The 26,240-nt window shown below is 42.6% G+C and overlaps 1 protein-coding gene across 2 annotated transcripts in view; it reads right to left on the bottom strand.

Moving 5' to 3' along the window:
- Positions 1–26,240, bottom strand: part of DMD (dystrophin) — a 2,981,380-nt gene that overhangs the window by 727,373 nt on the left and 2,227,767 nt on the right. For both annotated transcript variants that reach the window (XM_040336499.1, XM_040336500.1), the window contains one exon: positions 18,679–18,835. In XM_040336499.1, the coding sequence (XP_040192433.1) occupies positions 18,679–18,835 (157 nt within the window). The remainder of the gene's footprint in view (positions 1–18,678; positions 18,836–26,240) is intronic.

Here is a 26,240-nt window from a genome sequence, read left to right on the forward strand (position 1 = left end):
TGCAGTTAAATAGCAATCATACGATTTGAACAGTTATATGGGTCAGGTCATCTACCAGAAAAAGCCAAAATATATTATTAGGAGGGAAAACATCACTTAAAGACTAAAGGCTCATACACACGGTAGGACATCCAACAAAATTTCCCTTGGATTTTTGTCCTAATTGATTTGTCCTGCCACACCCATAGCATACACACAGTCAGACTTTTCTGCAAACTTTTCTAAAAGTTTCCTAACATCATGTGTTTTTTTTGCTCTTTTCTGCTCTTTACTGCCACCCTTTGGTTAACGTCCGCTATTGTTTTTTGCTTTTAACATTGGTTTTGAGCATTCGTATTTGCACTTTGTCCAAAAGTTGGTTGGATTGCTGTACACACGGTCACACAAAGCACCATCGGACTTTTGTTGCCGAAAAGTTGGTCCGTTCGCAGACCCAACTTTTTGTTGGATGAAACCAGAAAAAGTTGGTCTGATGGAGCGTACACACGGTCGGACAAATTTGAAAAGTTGCAGATTTTGAAGTTGGTTGGCCAAAAGTCCTACCGTGTGTACAGGGCTTTAGTCCACCTTTTGAAAAAAAAAAAAAAAATAACAAAAAATAAATAAAAAATCTGCATTTATTATGAGCCTGCAAAGCATTGTAACGACAATCAACTGATCACCGGTGCAGTGCACAGGCTCTTGCAGGTCCTTCCTCCTGCTTATTTCCTCCTAACGTTCAGTTCCTAAGCTAGATGAAATGTCTTTGGACTATGAATACAGTAATCACTGAAATTGATAATCATGATAACAGATGGACCTTGTACAGTAGTTCATATATTCACAGACTTCTATGAATTTATGACTTGGCTGTGTGGCTAGAGCCCCTCAAAAAGTAACAGCTGCCACAATGGAAAAGAACATTGACAGATGGGGCAATCAGCTTGCAACCATGTTACATGTTACACTCTAAAAATGGGTGTAACATGTAACATGGTGTAAAAAGTGGCATTAGCCTTTAACTACTTCATTACATGCAACATTAAAACAATTTTGTAGCCAGCAATCAGCCTGTTTTAGGCAAAATCCAGAAGAAAAACTCCCCAAAAAACCTAGTTTTCCCAAATTATTTTACATTCCTTTGAGCCCAGGTTCACACTGGGTACAATTTGGTACGATTTGAGATGCGATTTCACATGTCAAATCGCATCTCAAATCGGCGGCATTTGCCGGCAATTGTTGGCAATGGCACCGTACTAATCGATGCGACGCGGCATCTGCAGCACTGCACCAATTTAAAAAAGTAGTTCCTGTACTACTTTTTGCGACTTCGGGCCGCGATTTACATTGAACCCTGCACAGATGTCTCTTAAATCGCGGCCGAAATCGCGGCAAAACCGCAGCAGCGAAATCGCGGTAAAAATCACAATTTTACCGCGATTTTGAATTTGCAGCAGTGTGAACCGAGCCTTAATCAAATTATTTAATTAATTTAAGGTTTACAGAATATTTTTAAAATTCAGGAAAATATTTATTGTTGCTTTATTAACCTCTCTGTAGTATATTTACTTTAGTAAATATATATATTTTTTAAAATGTATGTTTACTCATTTTTATTTTATGCGCTCCAAAATATATCTTTTTAATACTGCAAAAAGACAAAAACTACAGTCTGTAGGCTTCTGCAAGCATTCATCATATTAGGAGCACACAAGGTCTTGACAGGCCAACCTCCTTCTATGATGATTTAATAATAGCTGAGTAATTGATAGAAATGGGTGTAAACAAGAAACCTGACAGCTTGCTTTTTAGGTGGTAGAAGAATGCTACTTTAAATGCAGGTCATGTACACCTTTCAATAACTGTCTACATGAAATATCTTCTTTATTATATAGTGCCACAGGCACAATAGGGAGAGGAGGAAAAGTAGAGGTGTTGTCTACTGTCATTAATTCAATGATTGCTCTAATTTCAAAGCTGTGCTAGATTTGAGTTTGATTCTGATTGGTTGCCTCAAGCAACATGATGTTTCACTTCCAGTTTGTTGAGATGACTCTTTTTGGATTTGTCTTTATCAGTTACAAATTAAACACAGCGTTAAATTATCAAAAATAAGCTCTTATTTCAAATATGTATATTTTTAGAGAAATAAAGGGAGTGTATGAATTGTATATGAATACAAAGTATGACAAGCACATACAGTATACTCAATATACTCATTGACCTTCCTTTCTACTTTTTCTCTATATTGTCATCTTCAAAGCCAATCCTATGATGATCTCTTAAAACATGTTTACGACTTTTACTACTTTTACATGTTTCACCCATATCTGGCTATGCATGTAAAGCCAGTAAATCTGGATCCAGAGCAAACCATAATGTTATATAACAAAACATACAGTGCATCTATTTAGAATACTTACTGTGAGTGTCAGAAAATAAAAAAAGAAATGCCTATTCTTGTGTTAGACCAACCTGGCATAACTGCACAGGTCTGAGCAAGGAAATACCTTGGCTTTGAAAAGTTGTATGTTTTCCAAGTACAGTCTCTGTTGGCCACTGAGGTTTTTTTTATTATTTGGACTGTTAAATAACAGCGGGATATTCAAAACAGTAACAGGGTGGTGCTTATAAGCTGGGATAAAAGTTCGAGGCACTTCATGTAGAACATGAAACAAGATTATTGGGTCCTTTCACCTCTAATGTTAGGATCCTATGTGTGTGGATGTTGCTGCAATATGTAAAACATTTTTTACATTTTTAGAATGGGGTGCCTCGAGACTGTAGTGCCTTGACTACAATTTTTTTTGGGGTTCTTTTACACGGGCGGCCCGTTCAGGTCCGCCTGACAGTTTTTTCTGCGGACCTGAACGGGCGCTCCGTGCTCCTCTATGGAGCCGCGGATGTCAGCGGTGACATGCCTGCTGACATCCGACCCGCTCTGATCCGCCAAAGTGTGACGGAGGAAAAACCTACTTTTCCTTCTGTCTGGCTGATCGGATCGGGTGAACGCGGACAGACGGTCAGTGTTCATCCGATCCCCCCATAGGGGAGAGCGGAGAAAAGACAGGGTGGTCCTTGCACACTGTGCAGGGACTGCCCTGTCATCCTCCGGCTCAGCGGGGATCAACAGGGCAATCCCCACTGAGCAAGCAGAGTTTCACAGGGCAGATCATTACTGATCCACCCCATGTGAAAGGGGCCACTTACATTTTTCTCTTGTGCACCAAAAGCAAATTGAACTGTATGCCTCTCAAGCAATATTCAGCATTCCTTCCTTGCATATGTACATTGGCATCTGAAATCTTATTATTACAACTTAGATTCCATTCTGTATCATTTTTATATGAAAAAATGGATTATATCTTTAAAAATTGGTCAGGAAGTAAAATAAATGTTGAGTGGTTTGCAACAATCCTGGTTATGCATTTGGTCTCTTTTCATCATTAAACAACCTGTGTGCTTGTTCTTTTAAACCTGAACATGAATATAGAAAGGTACACAGTATTGTATACAGTAAATGATATTTGCCTTATCTACTGCAGCCTTTTTCAACCCTGGGGTGCCTTGAGGTTTCTTCAGGGGTGCCTTGACAAATGCCTAAAAATGTATAAAAAATTGTATACAAGCCAGCAGGTGGATCAAGTCTGCCTTTTAGTTCCTAATGTTGGGTGTCCTACGTGTAGATGTTTCTGCATTGAGTAAAACTGTTAGGATCATTTTTTACATCTTAGATAGGGGTACCATAGTTTTAAAGCGTGTCTCGACTGAAAAAAGATTGAAAAACACTGGTCAACTGTACTACTGATATGAGGAAACTAAAAAATGGTGCTTGGTTTTGCATCATGCATCAACCCTTTTCCTGTTCTACAGTAGCCTTACAGCAGACACATGAAATAAAATATTTCGCACAGGTCCTAGTATAAAGCTCCAAATCTCCCCCCAACAGAACTGAGCATGACATTTTTCAGAAGTGTAATTCATAAGCTTGTCAGGCAATTGTACAAATTAAGTACTTCTTTAGACAAACTGGCTGCAATTGAACAGGGTACATAGTAGAAGCTAACTGTATGACCTATATCAGGTGCTTCAGTGTCATTGTGCAGAAAAATGCAATTTAATTCCCTGCAATTCCCTTTCCTTGGTCTTACAAGCAATTTGAACTGAACCTATAATCAGTATAAATCCTATCCAAAATCTATTTCAGCTGCAGGAGCGTCAAGTAAGAAAAGTGCCAATCATTTTGTTCTGGCCTTTACTCCCAACAAAGGAAATAAGCCACGATAATGGCCCAGAAAGATGTACAGAGCAGCGATCCTCTGTTCTGTGCACACTGTGATGTCTCATTCTGAAGATTGAATCAAAACACCAAATATCCTAAAACAGTTTCTGTGGATTTTTTTCAAGCCTAACAGAAGGGATTTAACACAAAACTCTCCATTGTTTTCTGAGATCACTCACAGAGCAACTTTTCCCTCTTCTGCCATGAAATAGTCAACTGTGTATTAGGAGAGATTGTAATCTTATTGATCATCGCTTAATGCTAAAAAACAGAAAGAGCTATTGAGAACTGTCTATATTCCCACAGCTACACAATTGGTGAACACATGCTATAAGCATGAATGTGAATGTAGGACAGATAGTGCCTAGGGTCACAGGGATATCAGTAATATGGTGCCATGGGACCGAAGACCATGCATCAGACAAACACAATATATTTTTCCAGGTTTGTTATCAGGAAACACATGGCTGCCCAGTTGCTTCCAAGTCCCATTATACCTCATCAAGTAAAATAAAAACAAAATACTAAAACATCTAGAAACTGGTGTAATCTGACATTTGTTAAGTTATAAATTACAGCTGCAATTTAGATGTTAATTCAGTGAGCTTAATTTTTTTAGTTTTTTTTGTAAAATAGGTTTTTCATTTGTCAATACCACAGCATAAAAATGTATAGACAGATTCTTAGGCCACACAATTGATGTATCCCCATTGTTCAGGTCGCAGTCTACCTAAATGATAGAAACACTACTAAGGAAAAACAGACAGGATGTTACTACATGCAGACAGATTTTTGAACCTAATGTCAAGTTTTCTTTCTTGTTCAGAGACCTTTTAAATACAAAGTAAATCTGGCAATAGCAACATTGAATAAAAATTACATACAAATTCCATTAAAGGGGTTGTAAAGTCAGGAGGTTTTTTATGCATTCTATGCAAGAAGATAAAAAGCCTTCTTTGTGCAGCAACCCCCCTATTACTTTCCTGAGCCCCATCTCTGTTCAGCGATGCCCACAAGTGTCTCAGACATCCGGGACTCTCCCTCCTGATTAGCTGAGACACTGTAGGGGGAGCCATTGGCTCCCGCTGCTGTCAGTTAAAGTTAGTAAGCCAATCAGGAGAGAGATGGGCGGGGCCAAACTGCAGCTCCATGTCTGAATGGACACACGGAGCTGCAGCTCAGCTTGGGTGCTGCAATAGCAACCTGCTTGCTGTGGGGGCACTCAACAGGAAGGAGGAACCGGGAGCACAGAAAAGGGACCTGAGAAGAGGAGGATCTGGGCTGCTCTGTGCAAAACCACTGCACAGAGGAGGTAAGTATAAAATGTTTTTTATTTTTATAGAAACAAATAAAACTTTAAGGTGGTGTAAGTGGAGTGTATTGCAAACCTGAAGTAAGGCATGTCTGTAAAAGAAGACAGAAAATACCCCCTATTCTGCTTCTTGCTTTATTAAACATCTCTCTGATCCTGTGAAAACTTTTGTTAAAATTACCATGGAGGCCAACACATAAGGAAATGTCACTCTCCTGAGTCACCCTGCAGTTCCTACTGGTTTCTGCTGCAGACCTTCACATTACTGCTAAAGCTGGTTATACACTAGTAGATTTTTAAGTGAAAATTCATACGCAAATCCGTAAGAAAATTCTTAGTACATTCAACGGCTTAATGAACGTCGCTCAAAAGTAATTAAACAATTAATTTGCTTTTAACTTTGGAACAAAGGACGTAAAAAAACAAAAACCTAATGCACAGTTAGAATTTTTTTGTTCAAGAAAAATGTTCCATTCTGTTCATCTGTATTGTTTTATTACTTTGAAAACAAATGTTGGTTTTGCCTCATTAACGATTAGAAAATTGAATGAATGGTCTTAAAACAAACATTTACAAGTCTAGCAGTGTATATATAGCCAGCTATAGTCTTGTAGTGATATAGAGGTCAGCAAGAGGAACCAATCAGAAAGGCAGGTTACCCAGGAGACTGATATCTCCAGTAGTGTTGGTTTACCTGCAGCAGAATATTTCTCAAGATTGAAGTATTCATAGTTTCTTGCAGCAGGAAAGGTGAGTGTTTTTTTTTTTTACAGATACTGTGGGCCAGATCCACAGAAGAATTACGCCGGCGTATCTATTGATAACGCTTAATTTCAAAGTTCCCGCGTCGTATCTTTGTTTTGTATCTACAAAACAAGATACGACTGCATCTGGGCTCGATCCGACTGGCGTTCGTCTTAGTACACCGTCGAATCGTAGGTGCATTTTTCCGGCCGCTAGGTGGCGTTTCCATCGAATTCCGCGTTGAGTATGCAAATTAGCTAGATACGGCAATCCACGAACGTACGTCCGGCCAGCCCTTTTTTTTACATCGTTTGCGTTCGGCTTTTTCCGGCGTATAGTTACCCCTGCTATATGAGGCGTATCCTATGTTAAGTATGGCCGTCGTTCCCGCATCGAATTTTGAAAATGTTACGTCGTTTGCGTAACTCATTCGCGAATAGGGCTTTGCGTAGAATGACGTCACCGTTGTAAACATTGGCTTGTTCCGGTTTAATTTCAAGCATGCGCACTGGGATACCCCCATAGACGGCGCATGCGCAGTTGAAAAAAAACGTCATTTACGTCGGGTCAAGACGTATTTACATAAAACACGCCCCCATCACATCCATTTGAATTGCGCGCGCCCTTACGCCGCCAAAGATACACTATGCTGCCGTAACTTACGGCGCGCATTCTTTGAGGATACAAAAAAAGTAAGTTACGGCGGCGTAGTGTATCTTAGATACACTACGCCCGACGGAAATATGCGCCAGGGTACGTGGATCTGGCCCTGTATGTTTTGCTTCAGTAGTGGGACAGGTGACAATCAACATTTATGTATATAAAAATACACAGCTTTATATTTGGGGAAAGCAGAATAGTGCATACTAACACATCAGATGTATCTTAGCTGCAAATAGCTGAGAAATGTAATGGTGTGGAGCCTTTTTGGTATCTCAGGGACCAGGCAGCTTGGAGTCATTTAGGAATGACAAAAGCATATTAGAATATTTTACAACAGAATTTCATGGCATCGGTCTGTAATCTAAAATGTAAAGGGAGTTGGGTCATACTAAAATGCTTCTCAGGACTAAATCAAAAACAAAGTGGCACACGGAAAAAAAAAATATCTGTGTTTTAAAGTGGTTATGCTAGAGTACAGACATCAATCCCTATTAAATGCTGTGGTCTGTATTGTGTGAAGTGAAGCAGGACATTCAATTAAAGCAGCTGTCTAATAATAACATCCTGTATATAGACTCACATGCCTCCTCATCACTTTTTACATTTTAGTGGCAGTTACAGAAAGTTAGTTCTGAGGTTATGGTACTGTATTTGTTGGCGTATAAGACTACCTTTTACACTTAAAAGAACTGGCCAAAAAGCAGGGGTTGTCTTATACGCTGGGTCAGCTGCTCGGATGCCTGTTGTAAATGCAGTAATACTTTGGCTACATACAGTATATACAGTATATACCACTTAGCCAATCCCAGTGAGCGATGTATTCAAATGAATACAGAGCCTGCTTGGATTGGAGTAACAACCTCTGCCAATCCGAGATGGCTACATATAGTAGCCTACTTGGATTAGCTTTGAGAGTCAGAGAAGCATGGGCTGATGATGTTACAGCCTTTACCAATCCAAGCTGGCTTTGTATTCATTAATAGAATAAATCGCTCGCCGTTATTGGCTCCAGCTCCAGCAAGGCTCCAGCTCCGAAGGCGTACGAAGCCGTACGCCTGTCGGATCGATGCGGCAAATTTTAAAGTACGCCGGAGTATCAGCAGATACTCCGGCGTACTTTTTCTGTGAATCTGGCCCATAGAGTAGCAAAAGTTGAATTTGAGCTCTCTCTTTCTCACTAAAATACAGTATATAGAGTATATATATATGTGTGTGTGTGTGTGTGTGTGTGTGTGTGTTTGGAGTTTCTAAGAAGGTCTTCCATCAAAGGTCATGAAGTTCTAAGTAAAATTTGAATTATGGAAAGCTTTTGCTACATGCATAGTTTGAATGCATGATTCTTTGAGCAATAGTTCTAAATGGCTCCTATAAATTTTACCTTTAATGTGTCCTTAGCATACAATAATTGTCAAGGTAAGTTATTGCTGTCTTTTTGCAAACATAATTCATATAATAGCATTTTGCAAAAATAACTCAAACTCAGGAACTTCTTCTGGCTCCTATCTCTGCCTTGACTTAAAAGGTATTAATACGTATGTGCCTGACAACTTAAGACAAATGTTCACATTAAAACAATACTGTGATTTATTTAAATAATACTGGCATTATGTTTGCTACAGCTCCCTTCATTTGTCATTAGATGTATTAAATGTAAATTCACTTTTAATATAAAATTAATTCTATTTAATAAATTGGATTAGAGTCAAACTGTTGGAGTGCTGATAGTTAAAACATGTATATACAGCCAGGATAAGTCTTAAAGGGTTTGTAGGGAGCTGCGGTGGCTCAACGCGATTGGCACTGCGCTGACAAGCCATTCACCTCTGCAGCTAGAGGTTCGGATCCCGGTCTCGGCTTCATGTGAATTGAGTTTGGTGGTCTCAGCCCGGCTCCCGGTGGGTGTGCTATGCAAGGTAAGCCTGTGCTTAGTACGCCCACCCCCCTCCCACAAAAACCACCACACCTACACACGCACTCTAAATTGGGTTAACACACGCACATTGACCACGCGGTCTCTAAAGAGAGGCGAAGGACTAATGGGGCTGGTTGAGCGGGCTAGTCCTCTCACTCCCTTATAGGGAGTCCCTCTGCCCCGTTGGGCTTCAAAGCGGAGCAGGTAGGGCGGGCTGTGTGGGAGGACCCCCTCACACACCCGCCATTGCCACCCGGGGCATGGAGAAAGGTGGCAGATTGCCTCTGGGGGAGGACTGCCTACTCCCAACTCCTGCAGTCCAGCTCCTCTCTCGAGTACACGCACAAAATATACACTTAAACAAAAGAAAAAAAGAAAAAAGGGAAAAAAAAAATATAAAATTAATAGCATACCTTGAAGGACCTTTACATTAGAAAAAATAAGAAAATTCATTTTTTTCACTGATTTATGATTAAAGTGGTATTAACCACTTTCATACAGGTCATGCAACACTGTACCCAAATGAAATCTTTATGTTTTTCCCCCCACGAATAGAGATTTTCGTTTGGTGGTATTTGATTATCTCTGCGGTTTTTATTTTTTGCGCTATAAAGAAAAGAAGAGCAACAATTTTGAAAAAACACCATATTTTTTACTTTTTGATTTAATAAATATCAACATTTAAAAATAAGAATATAAAAAATTTCCTCAGTTTAGACCGATACGTATTCTTCTACATATTGTTGGTAAAAAAAATCACAGTATATTGATTGGCGCAAAAGTTATAGCGTCTACAAAATAGGGGATAGATTTATGGCATTTTTATTTATTATTATTTTTTGCTAGTAATGGCGGCGATCTGCGATTTTTATTGTGACAGTGACATATCGGACACCTTTGACACATTTTTGGGACCATTCACATTTATACAGCGATTAGTGCTACAAAACTGCACTGATTACTGTGTAAATGTGACTGGCAGGAAAGGGGTTAACACAAGGGGGTGCTGAAGGGGTTAATATGTTCCCTGGGAGTGATTTCTAACTGTAGGGACAGGGGGACTCACATGGGGAGGAGATAGATCTGTGTTCCTCTGTTCTGGGAACACACATCAGTCTCCTCAACTCTGACAGGAGGTGGATCTGTGTGTTTACACACAGATCCACACTCCTGCCATGTTTGCCGGCAATCGCGGGTGCCTGGCGGACAAATCGCGACCTACGGGCATGCGCACGGGTTGCGAGCTTTGCCGCGGGTGCGCGCCCCCTAGCGCCCTGATGCACAGGACGTCATGTGACGTCCACTCTGAAAGACACACAGTTCCTGCCAACGTCATATTATTATGGCTCGGTAGGGAACTGGCTAAATCCCCCTAAAAATGTATTAGATTGCACCAATTCTTAGATGTAGTGTTTGCATTAATTTGTAGACCTTTTTTTTCACCTACTGTAGTTATCTGCCCAGCAAGTCTGTTATTTTTCAACTTACTTTAACGTGGATGTAAACCTGATTCATGAAATTTGACCTATGCACATGTATCAGTAGTGTTTACTTATCTCTCTCCAAAGTCACTTGTCTTTCTGTTGCTCCGTTCTTCTGTTATCAGCATGATAACTTCTGACAATTTAAAACCAGCCTGAAATTTGTGTTGGGGTGGGTGCTATAATTAGATTAGCAGAGAACGGGGGCGTGGCCGGGATGGCGGTCTGAGCAGACGTGTTCCCTGTGCTCTCCTGGAGTGTGATCCGCTATTTCTCCTGTATCTCCTGACCGGACCTGCCCTGGGGGTCCCCTAACTCATTGGATGCCGTCTAAAGCCAGTGGGGGTCAGAGGAAAGGCAAGAAATTTAAATTTCCCCAGTGTATCCCAGAGGACATCGCACCGTCTGCTGACCCCCTGCCCCCTCCTGCACGCCTATGCAACATGGCGTCGCAGACTGACGACGAGGAGGATCTGACTGTGGCTCCCGCGGGAATACCTGAGGTGATGGCGTCTATCTCATCATGCCAGGCGGCCTTGACCACCAAGATTGAGGAAGTCCAGCTGGATGTCAGCCTTATCCGCCAGGACTTTGACAAAATTCGCTCGAGGGTGTCGGAGGCTGAACAGCGGCTTGGAGAGGCGAAGGATACGGTTTCTGACCACGACTCCTCTATTCGGGCCCTGCAATCCAAGGTCCGGGCCCTTGAATATCGTGCCAAGGACGCTGAGAACAGGAGTCACTGGAACAATCTCCGGAATGGGGGACTCCCGGAGGGGGTGGAGAGGTGAGCCCCGGCCCAGTTTGTGGAGGAACTCCTCCGGTCCTTGATACCGACAGCTCAGCTCTCCCAGTACTTTGCGGTGGAGCGTGCCCACCGAGTACACCTAGACCCAGGCCTGAGGGAGCGCCTCCTCGCACTTTTATTCTCCGGCTGCTTAATGTTCTGTTTGGTTGGGTTTACTATTTTTTGTATGTTTGGTTACAGTTGGTCTTATGTCTGATCTAATTCCTACTTTCTGGATGCCTGATTGGTACGACACCTTGCTGAGGCGGGGGAGCTGTTTGGCTGCGGTGGACCCAGGGTTGAGAATTTCTCCCCCCTGGTGCATCGGCCCCAGTCTCAGCTGTGGAGATCCCTCCTTTATTTTATTTCTGTGTTCCCCTCATGGCTGAGTGCTTGGTGGTTTCGTGAAATGTGAGGGGACTGAATTCAGCGGTCAAGCACTCTCTGGTGCTTAATTATTTGAAGAAGTTGCATCCCCAGGTGTGTCTCCTTCAGGAGACACACCTTGTGGGATCACGCATCCTGAGTCTGAAGCGGGCGTGGGTTGGTGCGCACTACCATGCTCCTTACTCTAACTCAGTGTTTCTCAATTCCAGTCCTCAGGCCCCCCCAACAGGTCAGGTTTTCAGGATTTCCCTCAGATGAAAAGGCTGTGGTGATTACTAAGGCAGTGAAACTGATCAAATCACCTGTGCAAAATAATGGAAATCTTGAAAACCTGACCTGTTGGGGGGGCCTGAGGACTGGAATTGAGAAACACTGCTCTAACTACACCAGAGGGGTTAGTATTCTGGTGCACAGATCCTTACCCTTTCGGCTTTTAGATGTGAAACTTGACCCCGGGGGCAGATACGTGCTTTTACATGCTCTGATCTCGGAGGTCCCCTTTGTGGTGGTGGGGGTATACCTCCCTCTCCCTGCTGATTTGGATGTCTTACACTCGCTTATGCAGCAGGTTACGATGTACAATGTTGACAATGTCCTGGTTATTTGGGACTTTAACTTGGTTCCGTCTAGGGACCTGGACAGAATCAATGCCTCCGGTCCCCAACAACATGACCTCGTCAATTGGGCGACTGCCTTTAGTATGACGGATATCTGGCGTCATTTTCATCCCTCTACCAGGGAGTATACCTGCCTATCTAGCACTTTACGGACCATGTCCCGCATCGACCTGGCATTTACCTCCCCCGCTCTTGTACGGAGGGTGGTCGGTGCTGAGATCCTCTCTAGGGGGATCTTGGATCATGCTACTATTTCTGTTACTATCCAGCTCTCCCAAGTGGTGTGCGTTCGGCTGTGGAGGCTGTCCAGGTACTGGATCATGGACCCTGAGATGCAGGCAGAGATGCCGGAGGCCCTTTGTACCTTTTGGATGCAGAACGAACACACTACTTCCCCCCTGACTGGGTGGGATGCTTTTAAAGTGTGGTTCAGGGGAAAATATATGGCTCAAATTGTGGTGCGCAAGCGGGAGTCCATGCAGTCTCTGAGAGATTTTGAGGAACGGGCAAGATTGCGTCAGGCGGTATATGTGCAGTGTCCTGATTCGGATCACTATGTGCCCTGGCAGGATACCCTGAGGGACTTGTCCCTGCTTAGGGTAGACCTAACTAAGAAATCTATGCTGAAGAGTGCTCAGAGGGTTTTTGAATATGGCGACAAGAATGGTAGGCTGCTGGCTTGGCTTGCTAGGGGGCAGCTTCCCATGACTCATGTTTGTAGACTACGGGATCGAGATAGTGGGCTTTTGATGTTGACTATTATCAGGCTCTTTACTCTTCTAGGGCACGCTATGATAGTACTGAACTGTTTCGGTACTTGGATCGGGTTTCCCTCCCCTCTTTAGACGATGGGCAATGTGCTGGGTTGGATGCGGATATCTCTTGCTCCTAGGCTTGCCTCGATGCTACAGCTTTTTTCAAATCTAGACTCCCTACCAGATTCTATGTCCGAAGCCATAGTGGTGTTGGTGCCCAAGCCCGGTAAGGACCCTGAAGAATGTGCCTCCTACAGGCCTATTTCTTTAACTAACGCGGATGCCAAGGTCCTCGCAAAAATTTTGGCTATCAGGCTTGGTGCAGTGATTAAGGACCTAGTTCAAGTGGATCAGACTGGGTTTATGCCGGGTAAGGGCACTGACATCAAAATCCGGCACCTTTTTCTAAACTTGGCCACTTCCCATGACAACGAGGGTACTAGGGTCATAGCCTCTCTCAATGCAGAGAAGGCTTTTGATTCTGTTGAATGGGAGTATCTTTGGGAGGTGCTGAGAAGGTTCGGTGTAGGACTTAAGTTCCTCAGGTGGCTGGGTATGCTTTATAGGGCCCCTAGAGCTAGGATCCGGGTAAACAACTTTCTGTCGGATTATTTTCTCCTCCGGAGGGGGACCCGACAGGGTTGCCCCCTGTCGCCAAGTTTGTTTGCCCTGGCCCTGGAGCCCCTTGCGGTCCTGGTCAGGGGCTCAAGTGGTATTGTGGGACTCCGGGTTGGCCCTCTGGAGGAGAAGATTTCTTTATACGCGGATGACACCCTTTTTGTACTTGATGTACTTTTTGTGCATGATGTAGGGGCTTCCCTGACAGCTGCCCTTGAGATCTTTGATGAATTCAGCAAGTTCTCTGGGATATGTATAAATTGGACTAAATCTGCCCTGTTTCCTCTGGACGTAAAAGCTAGGGACCTGGTTCCCCAGACCGTGTTGCAGTGGGTGGAAGAGTTTACCTATTTAGGAATTGGGATCTCTTGGGATCTTCATTCCTTCCCTCGTCTTAACCTGAAACCGCTTTTTGAACGCCTTAAGGACCACTGTTCCCGATGGTCCACTTTACCGCTCAATCTTTTGGGACATATTAACGTTTTAAAAATGATATATCTACCCAAATTTACGTATGTCTTCAGAAACTGCCCCGTATGGATCTCCCCTTCCTTTTTTAGGGAATTGGATATCTGCATTGGCTCTTTTCTGTGGCGTGGTTCGTCCCCTCGATTGGCTAAATCGACTCTCCAGCTGCCTGTTGGCTGTGGAGGGTTGGCCCTACCTAATCTTTTGGTGTATTACTGGGCGGCTATACTGGTGACTGTGCGCTGGTGGTTTCAACAGTCCAGGGCCAATGCGGCTGTCTGCCTTGAGGCAGCGATTGTGGGATCCCTTACTGAGCTCAGCAACCTGGTGTACAGAGGGGTCTCGGCGTACCCCTCCTTGCCGGCCCCCTTCTAGAACTACACTGCGGGTTGTGGGGAATGGCCAGGCGCTGTTTCCTATCTCCCGACCGGTGGTCTCCCTTCACTCCGTTGTGGGGAAACCCCTCTCTTAGGCATTTTTGAACTATACCGGATCCAAAATTGTGGGCCAGTTACTGCGTCAAGCTGTTGAAGGACGTTGTCTCTGACGGGTCCTCACTCCCCTTTCGGGAGTTGGCAAACAGGTTTAGCCTTCCAGTCTGGATGTTGTTCCACTACTACCAGTTGCGGCATGCCTTTTGGGCCCAACTTCAGGCTCCTCCTAGCCTGGGCATGGATATTGTTGAGGACCTCTTGGCCCACGACTCCCTAGCTAAGCCCCTCTCGGAGCTGTACGTGACGCTGCTTCGGAAGGATTCTCCGAAGATGGAGTCACTGTGGAGAAAGTGGGAGGAAGATATCCCATCCCTGGATAGGGAATCCTGGGAAGATTGTTTTGAGGATAGCTATAAATTGGTGATATCATCCAGGGATAAATTGATACAGGCGAAATTCCTGCATAGGGTATACTTTACACCTCAGAGGCTGCATGGAATATATCCGCAACGCTCTCCTAACTGCCCGCGATGCCATTCTCCCGACGCTACTTATGTCCATACGTTTTGGGCCTGTCCCAAGCTCTCAGACTATTGGGCTGACATTTTTTACTTTATTAATGTCCGTCTGCATTTAGATATCGCGATTTCTCCTGCTTTGGCCCTGTTGGGAATACAGGATGATGACCAGAGGCCACGGTATACTAAGCTTCTATTGTCATTGTTGCTCTTTTATGCCAAAAAAAAATTATGATTCTGTTTAAATGGAATTCCAGGGCACCACCCACAGTGGGGGCCTGGATGGACTTGGTTATTGCTGTTTTGCCTTTATACAAACTGACATATATCAATAGAGGGTGCCCGTTGAAATATGAGCGGGTATGGGGACCGTGGATTAACCCCATTTGATCCTGACCCGGTTGAGATTTATTCCCCTATGTAGTTGCTGAGTGTGGGCTTCCTTCTTCCCCCCTCCTCCTCCCCCCTTTATTTATTTTTATCTCCTGGGTTATAATTTGCAGTTGTATCTAGACTGAATGTATTTCCCTTGATGCTCCCTGTGGGTTCTCCCCTATCTCATGTACATTGTGTATGTTGTATCCTGTCTTTTTACTACTTGTACTGTGTCTTGTACCATTTTTTTGACTTAATAAAGACCAACCTTGTTTGTTAAAAAAAAGATTAGCAGAGAACTTGTCTTGTCACAGCATAGCTCTGCACATTCCTTCCTTTGTGTTTGTGGAGTGGGAGGGGGGCGTGTCTGTCCTCCAATCAGCTGTCACACAGTGCTGAACATGAATACAAAATCTCTAACACGATGTCCATGTTCTAATGAATATAGCAAGCTGAAGACAGCAAATATACATGTAAAACTTATGTAGGGAGATTTGTTTAATCTCTGTATATCATCTGAGGCTGTTCACTTCACTGGGTATATGTGAGGGTTTACATCCACTTTAACACACCACACTGTCCAGCAAAAGTAGAAGTTAGAGCGTTAGGACAACCCCTTTAACACCGACAGGGATGCTTACAATGGTCAACTTTTTTAATTATATGTAATACCTTTATCCCAAATGAAAAAAATGATGCAACTGCTTAAAGGGTATCTCCATTGCCATGGAAAAAAATTGCAAATTAAAAAAACAGCAACAGATAGGAATCTGAAACAAAGTTGGTTAAAAATCCCTGCAGTGTGTTTTGATCATCCAGAAGGGATTGTTTTTTTCTGAACAAAGTGGAGTTACTTCAGAACCTTGAGCCGAGTCACAGCTCTGTATGTTCTTTCAGCCGGGCCTGCCCCCTTTCTCTTCTCATTGGTTCACTGACTTTGATTGACAGAGGCGGGAGCCAATGGCACCACGCTGCTGTCTCAGCCAATGAGGAGGGAAGTCCCAGGCAGCTAGACATATCTACAACATCGCTTGATCTAGAGGACGCTCAGGTAAGTATTACAGGAGTAGAGGGGGGCTGCTGCACACAGAAGGCTTTTTATCTTAATGCTGAAAAGGAAAACTGTAAAGAAGGGCTAAACAAGAAAAGAGCCTGTGAACACATTAGAACAGAATCAACCCAAAGGAAAATGTTCCTAAGAACTATGGGACTTTAAAGTTAAAAAAGGGCTATGAACAGTTCACCAAACAGAGATGGTACTGAGTAATATGTGATGACAGCAAGAGAACTGGACCAGGTAGCAATGTGGTCAACAGTAGAAAAAGAAAATATGTTCAATAGCATAAAACACTTGGGTAAATGTAGGAATAGGTTAAAGTAAATCTTGCCTATCCCTTGGTATCCTTGGCACCCAATAGCAAACACAAGCCTACTAGTTCATCTCATCTACAGATTTCTTGTGTTGAAGTGAGTGCTTGCAGCAAGAACCAGGAGGCTTGGGAATCCTACAGTTAAGTGTATATCCAAAGATAAGCCTCCCCTCAAATAATAAGAGAATAAGGTGTTATTTACACATATCTTTGGCATGCTGCCAAAGTGCTCTGCACATATGAACAGACATTACCGCCATGCAAACACAAGTTTAGATGCCTGTAAGAGGCCATCACAGACATGTTTTTTAACAAATTCTGAAGGCTGGTGGATTTGTCTTGGCACAGTGCAGGTTTCAGGTGCAGCCAGCAGAACTATGAAAGCTTCTGATGAGAATGATCCTATAGAAATTGGGGATACCAGAGAATTGAGTATACGCCATTTGTATTAAGACTGTCCTTTGAGTGTGTTTTAACAGACATGTTACATTGATTAGTGGTAAGCTACAAACCAAAAGTGATCCTTGTGTACTTACAAACTCTGTTGCCACATGCTGGTGAGGGTCAAAAACAGCAAAAAGTGATCAAGTAAATGAAGGTGGGCATTGGAACAAAACTGGAGATCTAGATCCCTAATAAGCTTTAAGCAGTAGTAACAGCAATAAAATGTTTCCTTCTAAACTCAGAAAATTCCCCCAAGCTTAAAGAGGAACTGAAGTCTGCTCCCATCATTTGTGATAAAAACATATTTGCTATTCTGAATAGTTTTATATATACTATTTATTTATATAAGTGATTCCGTTCTTGCCAAATATGCTGCAGAAATCTCCCTCCACTGAGTCTGGCTGCATCCATTTTAACTGTGGGCAGCTGAAGCTGCTGCCTGTTCACTTCCTGGATTTACACACAGGCACACCTCCAGCTCTGCAGTCCTGCAGCTCTCATTAGCCCTTTTATGACTTACCCCCTTCCTTCCTCGCAAACACTCACAAGAATGAGAGTCATAAGCCTAGGCTAATGACCAGACAAGAAACAGGAAGAGGGTTGTATAAGGTATTTACTGGCAGAAAAAAAATGTTTTACGATCCAAAGTTAAAAGCTCAGAAGATTTAATAGATGGAAAGGTGACAAAATGATGGAAGGCTCGCTTTAACCATCACCTCAAAAATAAGGCAGGGATTTTCAAACCTCCTGAAGGTGGCAGTACCACTCATTGGTCTAATATTCATGTGTCCCTCAGGTGAGCCCAGGAAACATATTGGTTGGGGGGAGGAGTTGATCATTACTATATGAATGACAAAAGCCGGCTGAACGAAAATAATTTGTTTTCTTAATACTGTTTTACCGTAATATGTAAAGTGGCAGCAGTAAAGGAGCTAAAGTAGAACTGTGTGCATTTTTATTTGCATATACTTGACAATCGCTAAATAAGCAATAAAATATGCCTTCACAGTAGAAGCAATGAAGTTATTATTAATGATGTTGGGACTGAGCACCTGCTCTGTGTTAACATAAAAGATTAAAAGGCTGGCAGAGGAATGCTTAGTTATACAGATATATTGAAAGTAAAATCCATTAGAGAAGCTGCAACTGACTTTAAAGTTGAATTATTCCACTGCGCCTGAAGCTACAGAGTTCAGTAAAAATGTTTTAAAATCCCTATTAAGAATATGTAAAAATGTTATTTATATAGCCAGACCACCGTTTTTATTCAAAACTGAACTCCAAGTAAATAGGAAAACATAATACAATTGTGTAAATTTCTTTAAAAATAAATAACATTTTAACCCTTCTGCTGCCACTGATATATGCCATATGTCAGCAGCAGTGCAAGGTTTTACACTCTTTGCTGCTGGCTGCTACAGCATATCTTTGCAAATTAACTTTAAGGGTCTTTTTTCTGTGATTGTATTATTGCAGAATTCATTGAAGAAATATTGTTTTTACTCTATAAAACAATGATAAAAGACTCCTACCCGATGTGTGTCAATCTGGCTTTGTACTTCGGGAACATCCCCACCAACGGGCTCCTGCTGCTTTAGCTCGTCACTCTTTAGCTGCAACCATGCAAGAAGCTCCTGCAGAGAGATATGTAATCGCTTCCAGTGTTCTGTGCTGGCTTCTAAATGAGACCTACAAGACATTATGCATTACATTATTGTCAGGGGGAGAAAGATCATGGCAGATGTACAGCTCATTTCATACTGATACCAGTCTCTTTTTAGATGAGGCATAATAATTAACGCGTGAGCTGATCTTTGATGAGAATTTATTGCTGAAGAAAAGAGGCAGCCTCAAAAGCACTGTTACCACGATGAGCAATATATTATAACAATTAGCAGACATAGCTCAATTAGTAAAAAATCAACGTAAACCGCAAAATATGAGAAAATTAGCTACCATTGCCTATTTAGATGAAACCTTAGTAAGGGAGCTGTTGTGGCTGACTTGCTTTTAAGAGTACAGGCTTCAAGTTTGTTGTTAGAATCTTAGCTTCACTACCAGTGAGCCACTGAGCTGGAGTAAGCATGCAGCAAGTGACATCTGAAAAAGTGTGAATTCCTAATCTGTATGTTTGCTCCAGGTGTGTGAATCAACAGGAAGTGAAACTAGGATTAGAATGACCTGAAGGGGAAAATGTAAAGATTTCCTTTCTTGTAAATAAGTCAGTTTAGTCTAAACAGTTAACTAAATATCTGCACTGTCTTAAATTCCCCTTTAAAAATTGTTGTGGACTTCCTAATATGTGACTGTGTATATACTCTCTTGCTCTGCAGTGTGAAATCATCTAAGGCACTGTGCCCTTAACTGCTAGTCTCATAAGGCCTCGTACACACAATAGGTTAAACAGAGGACAACGGTCTGATGGACCGTTTTCATCGGTCAAAACCGATCGTGTGTGGGCCCCATAGGTTATTTGACCATCGGTTAAAAAAAAGCCAACTTGCTTTAAATTTAACCTATGGATTCCTAACTGATAGGTCAAAACCGATCGTTAGTAGGCACAACCATCGGTTAAAAATCCACGCATGCTCAGAATCAAGTCGACGCATGCTTGGAAGCATTGAACTTCGTTTTTTTCAGAACGTCGTTGTGTTTTACGTCACCGCGTTCTGACACAATCAGATTTTTAACCGATGGTGTGTAGGCGCGACAGACCATCAGTCAGCTTCATTGGTTAACCGATGAAAACGGTCCATCAGACCGTTCCCATCGAATGGACTGATTGTGTGTACGCGGCTTAAAAGTTGGAGTGAGATTTGATGATATGACTATCAAAGGGCTCACTGTTCTCCTTGTTGTACCTTAGGACTAGTGTTAGACGAACAGTTCGGGCTGAGCAAAAGTTTGGCTTGAACTTCGCCCGTTCGGCGAACACCCAAATTTGTGGGGGCGCTCGGCACAGTGCATTCTGCTCACAGTGCATTTTAAGCCCTGATTGGGCAAAGCTTTGCCCAATCAGGGCACAGTAAAAGCTGGTTGTTAAGAAGTATGACCGGGAAGCCGATGAGTCATCAGCTGTCAATGGACTTTTTGCTGACAACTAAATAAACAAAATTATTACTGGCAATATAAAAAAGGGGAAAAAATAATATTTTGTTTTTTAAATGGCGCGATGTCCCCCCCAAAATCCATACCAGACCCTTATCCAAGCATGCAACCTGGCAGGCCAGGAAAAGGGGAGCTCCCCTGCTGAACCATACCAGGCCAGTTGTCCTCAACATGGGGGGTGCTTTGGGTCAGAGGGGGTTCTGATCATGTTGATGAGGACAAAGACCTTTTCCCCACAACCTTCCCTATGTGAATGAGGATGGGGTACATTGTACCCCTACTCATTCATCAAAAAAAAGTATCATTAACAAAAAAAAACATAAATACAGTTTTTGACAATTAGTTCATAAAAAAAACAACACAAGGCCCCCCCGATGTAGATCCAATGGATGTAGCCAGCGCTGTACCCAAAAAAAAAAAGAAAAAGAAAAAAACAACACTCTTCCAGCGAGGAAGGCCTGCTCCACCGTTTGACATTTGTTATATAGGTAAGGGGCGAGGCCACCTGATGACGTCACCTGGTGGCACTGGGGTCAGAGCTGAGCCCCCATGTTGAGGGAATGTGGCCTGGTATGGATCAGGAGGGGGGATTCTGGGGGACCCCACGCCTTTTTATTTTAACTTTTGGCCGTTTTTTTTTTATATATTCTATTGCCAGCAATGGTATAGTATTATCGGCAATTTAAATGTCAATTATTTTTTCTTTAGAAATGTCAGTTTTGCTGCAGTAGGTTATATACATGGTACAGTGCCAATTTACAGGCAGACTAAGATGACCCCCATAGGCACTGTTTTTAAAGGAATTTTTAATTTTTATTGTTTCACTTTAAGCATCATTAAAATCACTGCTCCTTTAAAAAATGTTTTCTTTTAAGTTTCTTTTGCATTGGTACATGTCCCCCAAAGCAGTACCTGGGCCCCATGCCTTTTTTATGGCCAATAACTTGCATATCAGCCTTTAAAATGGGCACTTCATAGACTTCAATGGGGTTCAGAGTTAGGGTCCAAACTTTGCTATGGTCTGTAGTTCTGGTGCAAATTGAAGCGGGGAGTGTTCGGCTCATCTCTACTTAGGACCTGCAGGGCAAGGATTTGTTTCATTCATCTGTGGATCAGTCTTTTCTACACCTCTGCTGCTGCCTCTTCATCATCACTTCACCAGACATTAGTGTGGGGAAAAGATCAGCTCCAGGGAGCATACAGGCAGTACAGGCACAATTTCTACAGTACAGATGCTTTTTAAAAACAAGCCAGCGATAGCACACCTTATAGCCTTATATTACAGGAAAGATTTCCTATAAGATAGAAAAGGAAGTACACAGTACGAGAAAAATAGTAAACATAAATATAATAACCACTAAAACTGAAACTATTGTGTAGTACTGACTGCTGTCCTGTGAATTGCTCCTCTGAAGGCCTATTAATACAAAGCTGCACATCAGGGCCTGTTGTGCAAGGATCTCCTTGCTTCTACCTCATTAATTTGATCTGTGCCTCTTCCACTTCTCCTGTAGCTATTAATGTTTGACCCATGTAGTACTCTGTGGATCTGCGGTTCTTCCAACTTTGCCAGTTTAATACTCTGCCCATCAGTAATTAGTTCGTTATTCACCAGTTCATTACATCATCTGTCATTGGGGGGGAAGGTCTGACATGGAGAAGCAAATCCCTTCTCACTCTACTGAGATGGCCATGGTGACACTACTAAGATGGCCATGCAGACATATACAGAGACACATTGCAGAACTAAGTATGATAAAGTCAGTCTAGAGTAAATATTAACTGCAGGGTGCTTACAGGCAATACTAGTGGCTAGTCCTTGGTTCTCAGCTTGACTTTTAGGGGTACAGCTTTCACAGTATATGTTCTCTTTAACCACTCTATGCTGGACAAACTACCACTTGTGCTTATTCTGCAAAAATTGCAGTTAAGGGTGTTGAATAATAATAATCTTGAGATTGAAGCTTAAAATTGTTAAAAGGTTGTGAATTTTTTTTTAATGTCTCATACACACGACCCGTTGGGAAAACTGCCATGGAAGCTTTTGGCCGGGAAAACTGGCCGTGTAAATGCTCCGTGGCAGTTTTCCCAATAGGAAAACCGTCGGGAATCCCGGCGGGAAAAATGAGAACGTGTTTTCTTTTTTCCCACCGGGATTCCCAGCGGTTTTAAACCCGGCAGTCTTTTTATGGGGAAAGCCTGCAGTGGAGCATACACAAGGCCGGGATTCCCGACCAAAGCTCTCATGGCAGGAGAAACCCGGCCATGTGTAGGGGGAAAAAGCTACTGATCGTGTGTACGAGGCATAAGTCTATGAAAAAAAAGTGAGATACTCATGCATCCACTAGTGCTGATCATATACTGATTTTTGCTGCAGTCGTTATTATTGTAATAATGCATCCACAGTCAATTAATACGTTTATACGTTTAAATTGCTAAAATGGTGACAATCACTTACTTTGCTGACAAAATGTATACTTTTCTTCTCTAAATGCTTCATACCACTTGTGGCTGCTAAAACTTAGATAATTAAATGCTTTCTTGGCAAAGACTCATATTTCCCTTATGATTCTTGCTCAATTGAACATGCTAGATTAATGTTTACACTTTTAAATGACTCTGGTTTTCATTAATTAAAAAATATATTTGAGTTTTTAAAAAGATACCATGTCAAACTGGATAATTCCTTAGGATTTTAGTTGCTTGGCAACCTGGCTAACATGAAGCCTGCTATGCTAACCTCTCCTTCTAAAAATGTTATTTACCTGGTTGTATTGCTAGATCTCTTTCTAGAAATTGTATGTCAATGCAAACAAAATGCAGTACATTTCTGTCATACATGCACATTTCCCTGTGTTTTATCATTTTAACAACCCTGCAAAAACAGAAAAAAATCATTTTCTCTGACAAAAATACACTTAGCTCATAAGTCCTGTTGTGGACTGACAACATACAGCCTTTTTTGTGAGTGGAGCCAGCCCCCCCAAGTCTTTTGCTAAACTACTCAACCACTCATACTCTCCGATCTCTACCCAAATGACCCTGATCAAAAGTTTACATACCCCAGTTCTTAATACCGTGCATTACCCCCTTTAACATCAATGACAGCTTGAAGTCTTTTGTGGAATTTGTGGAGAAGGCTCTTTATCTTCTCAGATGGTAAAGCTGCACATTACTCAAAAAGCCTCCAGTTCCTGTAAATTCTTGGGCTGTCTTGCATGAACTGCATGTTTGAGATCTCCCCAGAGTGGCTCAATGATATTGAGGTCAGGAGACTGAGATGGCCACTCCAGAACCTTCACTTTATTCTGCTGTAGCCAGTGACAGATCGACTTGGCCTTGTGTTTTGGATTATTGTCATGTAGGAATGTCCAAGTATGTCCCATGTACAGCTTCCTGACTGATGAATGCAAATGTTCCTCCGGTGTTTTTTGATAACATACTGCATTGATCTTGCCATCAATTGTGAGCAAATTACCTGTTCCTTTGTAGCTCACATATCCCCAAAACATCAGCGATACACCTGTGTTTCACAGTAGGAATGGTGTACCTTTCATCATAGGCCTTGTTGACTATGATGACCAAATGTGGTGATTATAGTTGTGGCCAAAAAGCAAAATTTTGGTCTCATTGCGACCAAAATGTAATGACTTTGTGCCAGAAGGTTTGAGGCGTGTCTCTGTGCTGTTTGAAGTGTTGTAAGCGGGATACTTTGTGGCATTTGCATAGAAATGGCTTTTTTCTGGTGACTCGACCATGCAGCCCATCTTTCTTCAAGTGCCTCCTTATTGTGCATCTTGAAACAGCCACACCACATGTTTTCAGAGAGTCCTGTATTTCCTCTGAAGTTATTTGTGAGTTTTTCTTTACATCACAAACAATTTTCCTGGCAGTTGTGGCTGAAATGTAAGTTTTAACAGAAATTTCAACAGAACCCTCATTTTCTAATTCTTGATTAGAGTTTGAACACTGCCGATTGGCATTCTCAATTCCTTGGATATTTTTTGTATATCCCTTTCCTGTTTTATACAGTTCAACTACCTTTTTCCTGCAGATCCTTTGACAATTCTTTTGCTTTCCCCATGACTCAGAATCCAGAAATGTCAGTGCAGGACTGGATGAAAGATGTAAGGGTCTCTCAGGAGTCCAGAAACTCGCTGACCCTTTATATATATACACACACACACACACACACTAATTACAGTCAAACAGATCACAGATGGCGATGGTTACCTTCAATAGCCATTCAAACCCTTTTGTGTCAACTTGTGTTCATGTTATCAGGCCAAAATCACCAGGGTATGTAAACTTTTGATCAGGGTCATTTGGGTAGTTTCTGTTGGTATTATGATTTAAAAAGTAAACACAGTTGATTGATAATAAATGGCTTAAGCCAAACACTATCCATGAGTGAAAGAATTGATTTTGTGTTATTATTCATATTCTTGTAAAAATGTGAAGAAATCGTAAATTCTGACAGGGTATGTAAACTTATGAGCACAACAGCATGTAACTTTCCACTGAAGTGAAAGCCGGAGCACATGTAATATGAGAACTGTTGTTACAATGCCATTTGTGTTACAGTGGTAAAGTTTATACTGTACTTTATGCAACATTAACATTCTTGCATGGAGCTTTTTTTATTTACAAATATTTAAAATATTTCTTAAAAGCTATAATTGAGATAGGAGATATTTTCAAGAATAAACCAAATACTTTATATTGGCCCTCAGTGCCTTCATTTATATTATGACAAAAAAAGGACCGAAATAATCAGCACCCTTTTCATTGCTGCCCCTAGCCCTCGCTATGCTATAATCGCCTCCTTTACGCAGACTTATTTCTCATTTTACTGAACCTTACCTAGCTTAAGAGTATTGGGCCAGATCCTCAAAAGAGATACTCCGACTTAAGTGCTGTTCAGTCTGTGTGTAACTTTGGAAACGATCCTCAAAAGGCTTTTTCCAAAGTTACACAGAAGATCCGGCATGTGTAATTGATTTACACTGCCTAATTTTAGGATGCAGTACCGCATCCGCCGCTGTGGGCATTTCGAGTCGAAATGCCGTTGCTAGTATGCAAATTAGCACTTAAGGCGATCCACAAAGCTTTCTAGCTTCTTTTTTGCGCCGTAAGTGTTATTTTGCAAGTGTAAAATTAGGGCTCGTTTTACAAAGTGTAAAGTTAGTCACACCTTGTAAAGGCCCATTGCAGCGACGGCATTTGGTATGCTTTCCCGAGGGAGAACTCCACGTCAATTTGTAAAAAACAAAACCGGCATGGGTTCCCCCCCAGGAGCATACCAGGCCCTTAGGTCTGGTATGGGTTGTAAGGGGACCCCCCCTACGCCGAAAAATTGACGTAGGGGGTCCCCCTACAATCCATACCAGACCCGTATCCAAAGCACGCTACCCGGCCGGCCAGGAAGGGAGTGGGGACGAGCGAGCCCCCCCCCCCTCCTGAGCCGTGCCAGGCCGCGTGCCCTCAACATGGGGGGGTTGGGTGCTCTGGGGCAGGGGGGCGCACTGCGGGCCCCCCCACCCCAGAGCACCCTGTCCCCATGTTGATGAGGACAGGACCTCTTCCCGACAACCCTTGCCATTGGTTGTCGGGGTCTGCGGGCGGAGGCTTATCGGAATCTGGGAGTCCCCTTTAATAAGGGGGCCCCCAGATACCGGCCCCCCACCCTAGGTGAATGGATAGGGGTACGATGTACCCCATATCCATTCACCTGGAGGCAAAAAGTAAAAGTTAATAAACACACAACACAAGGCTTTTTAAAATAGTTTATTATTCTGCTCCGGACGCCCCCCCTGTCTTCGTTATTAGCTCAATTACCAGGGGGGGCTTCTTCTTCCGCTCTCCGGGGGTCTTCTTCCACTCTCCGGGGGTCTTCCGCTCTCCGGGGGGGCTTCTCCGGACTCCGGGGGGGCTTCTCCGGACTCCGGGGGGCTTCTTCCATCTTCTCCCCTCTTCCGCTCTTGAC

Source organism: Rana temporaria, chromosome 2, assembly GCF_905171775.1.
Source record: "Rana temporaria chromosome 2, aRanTem1.1, whole genome shotgun sequence".
Lineage (NCBI taxonomy): Eukaryota > Metazoa > Chordata > Amphibia > Anura > Ranidae > Rana > Rana temporaria.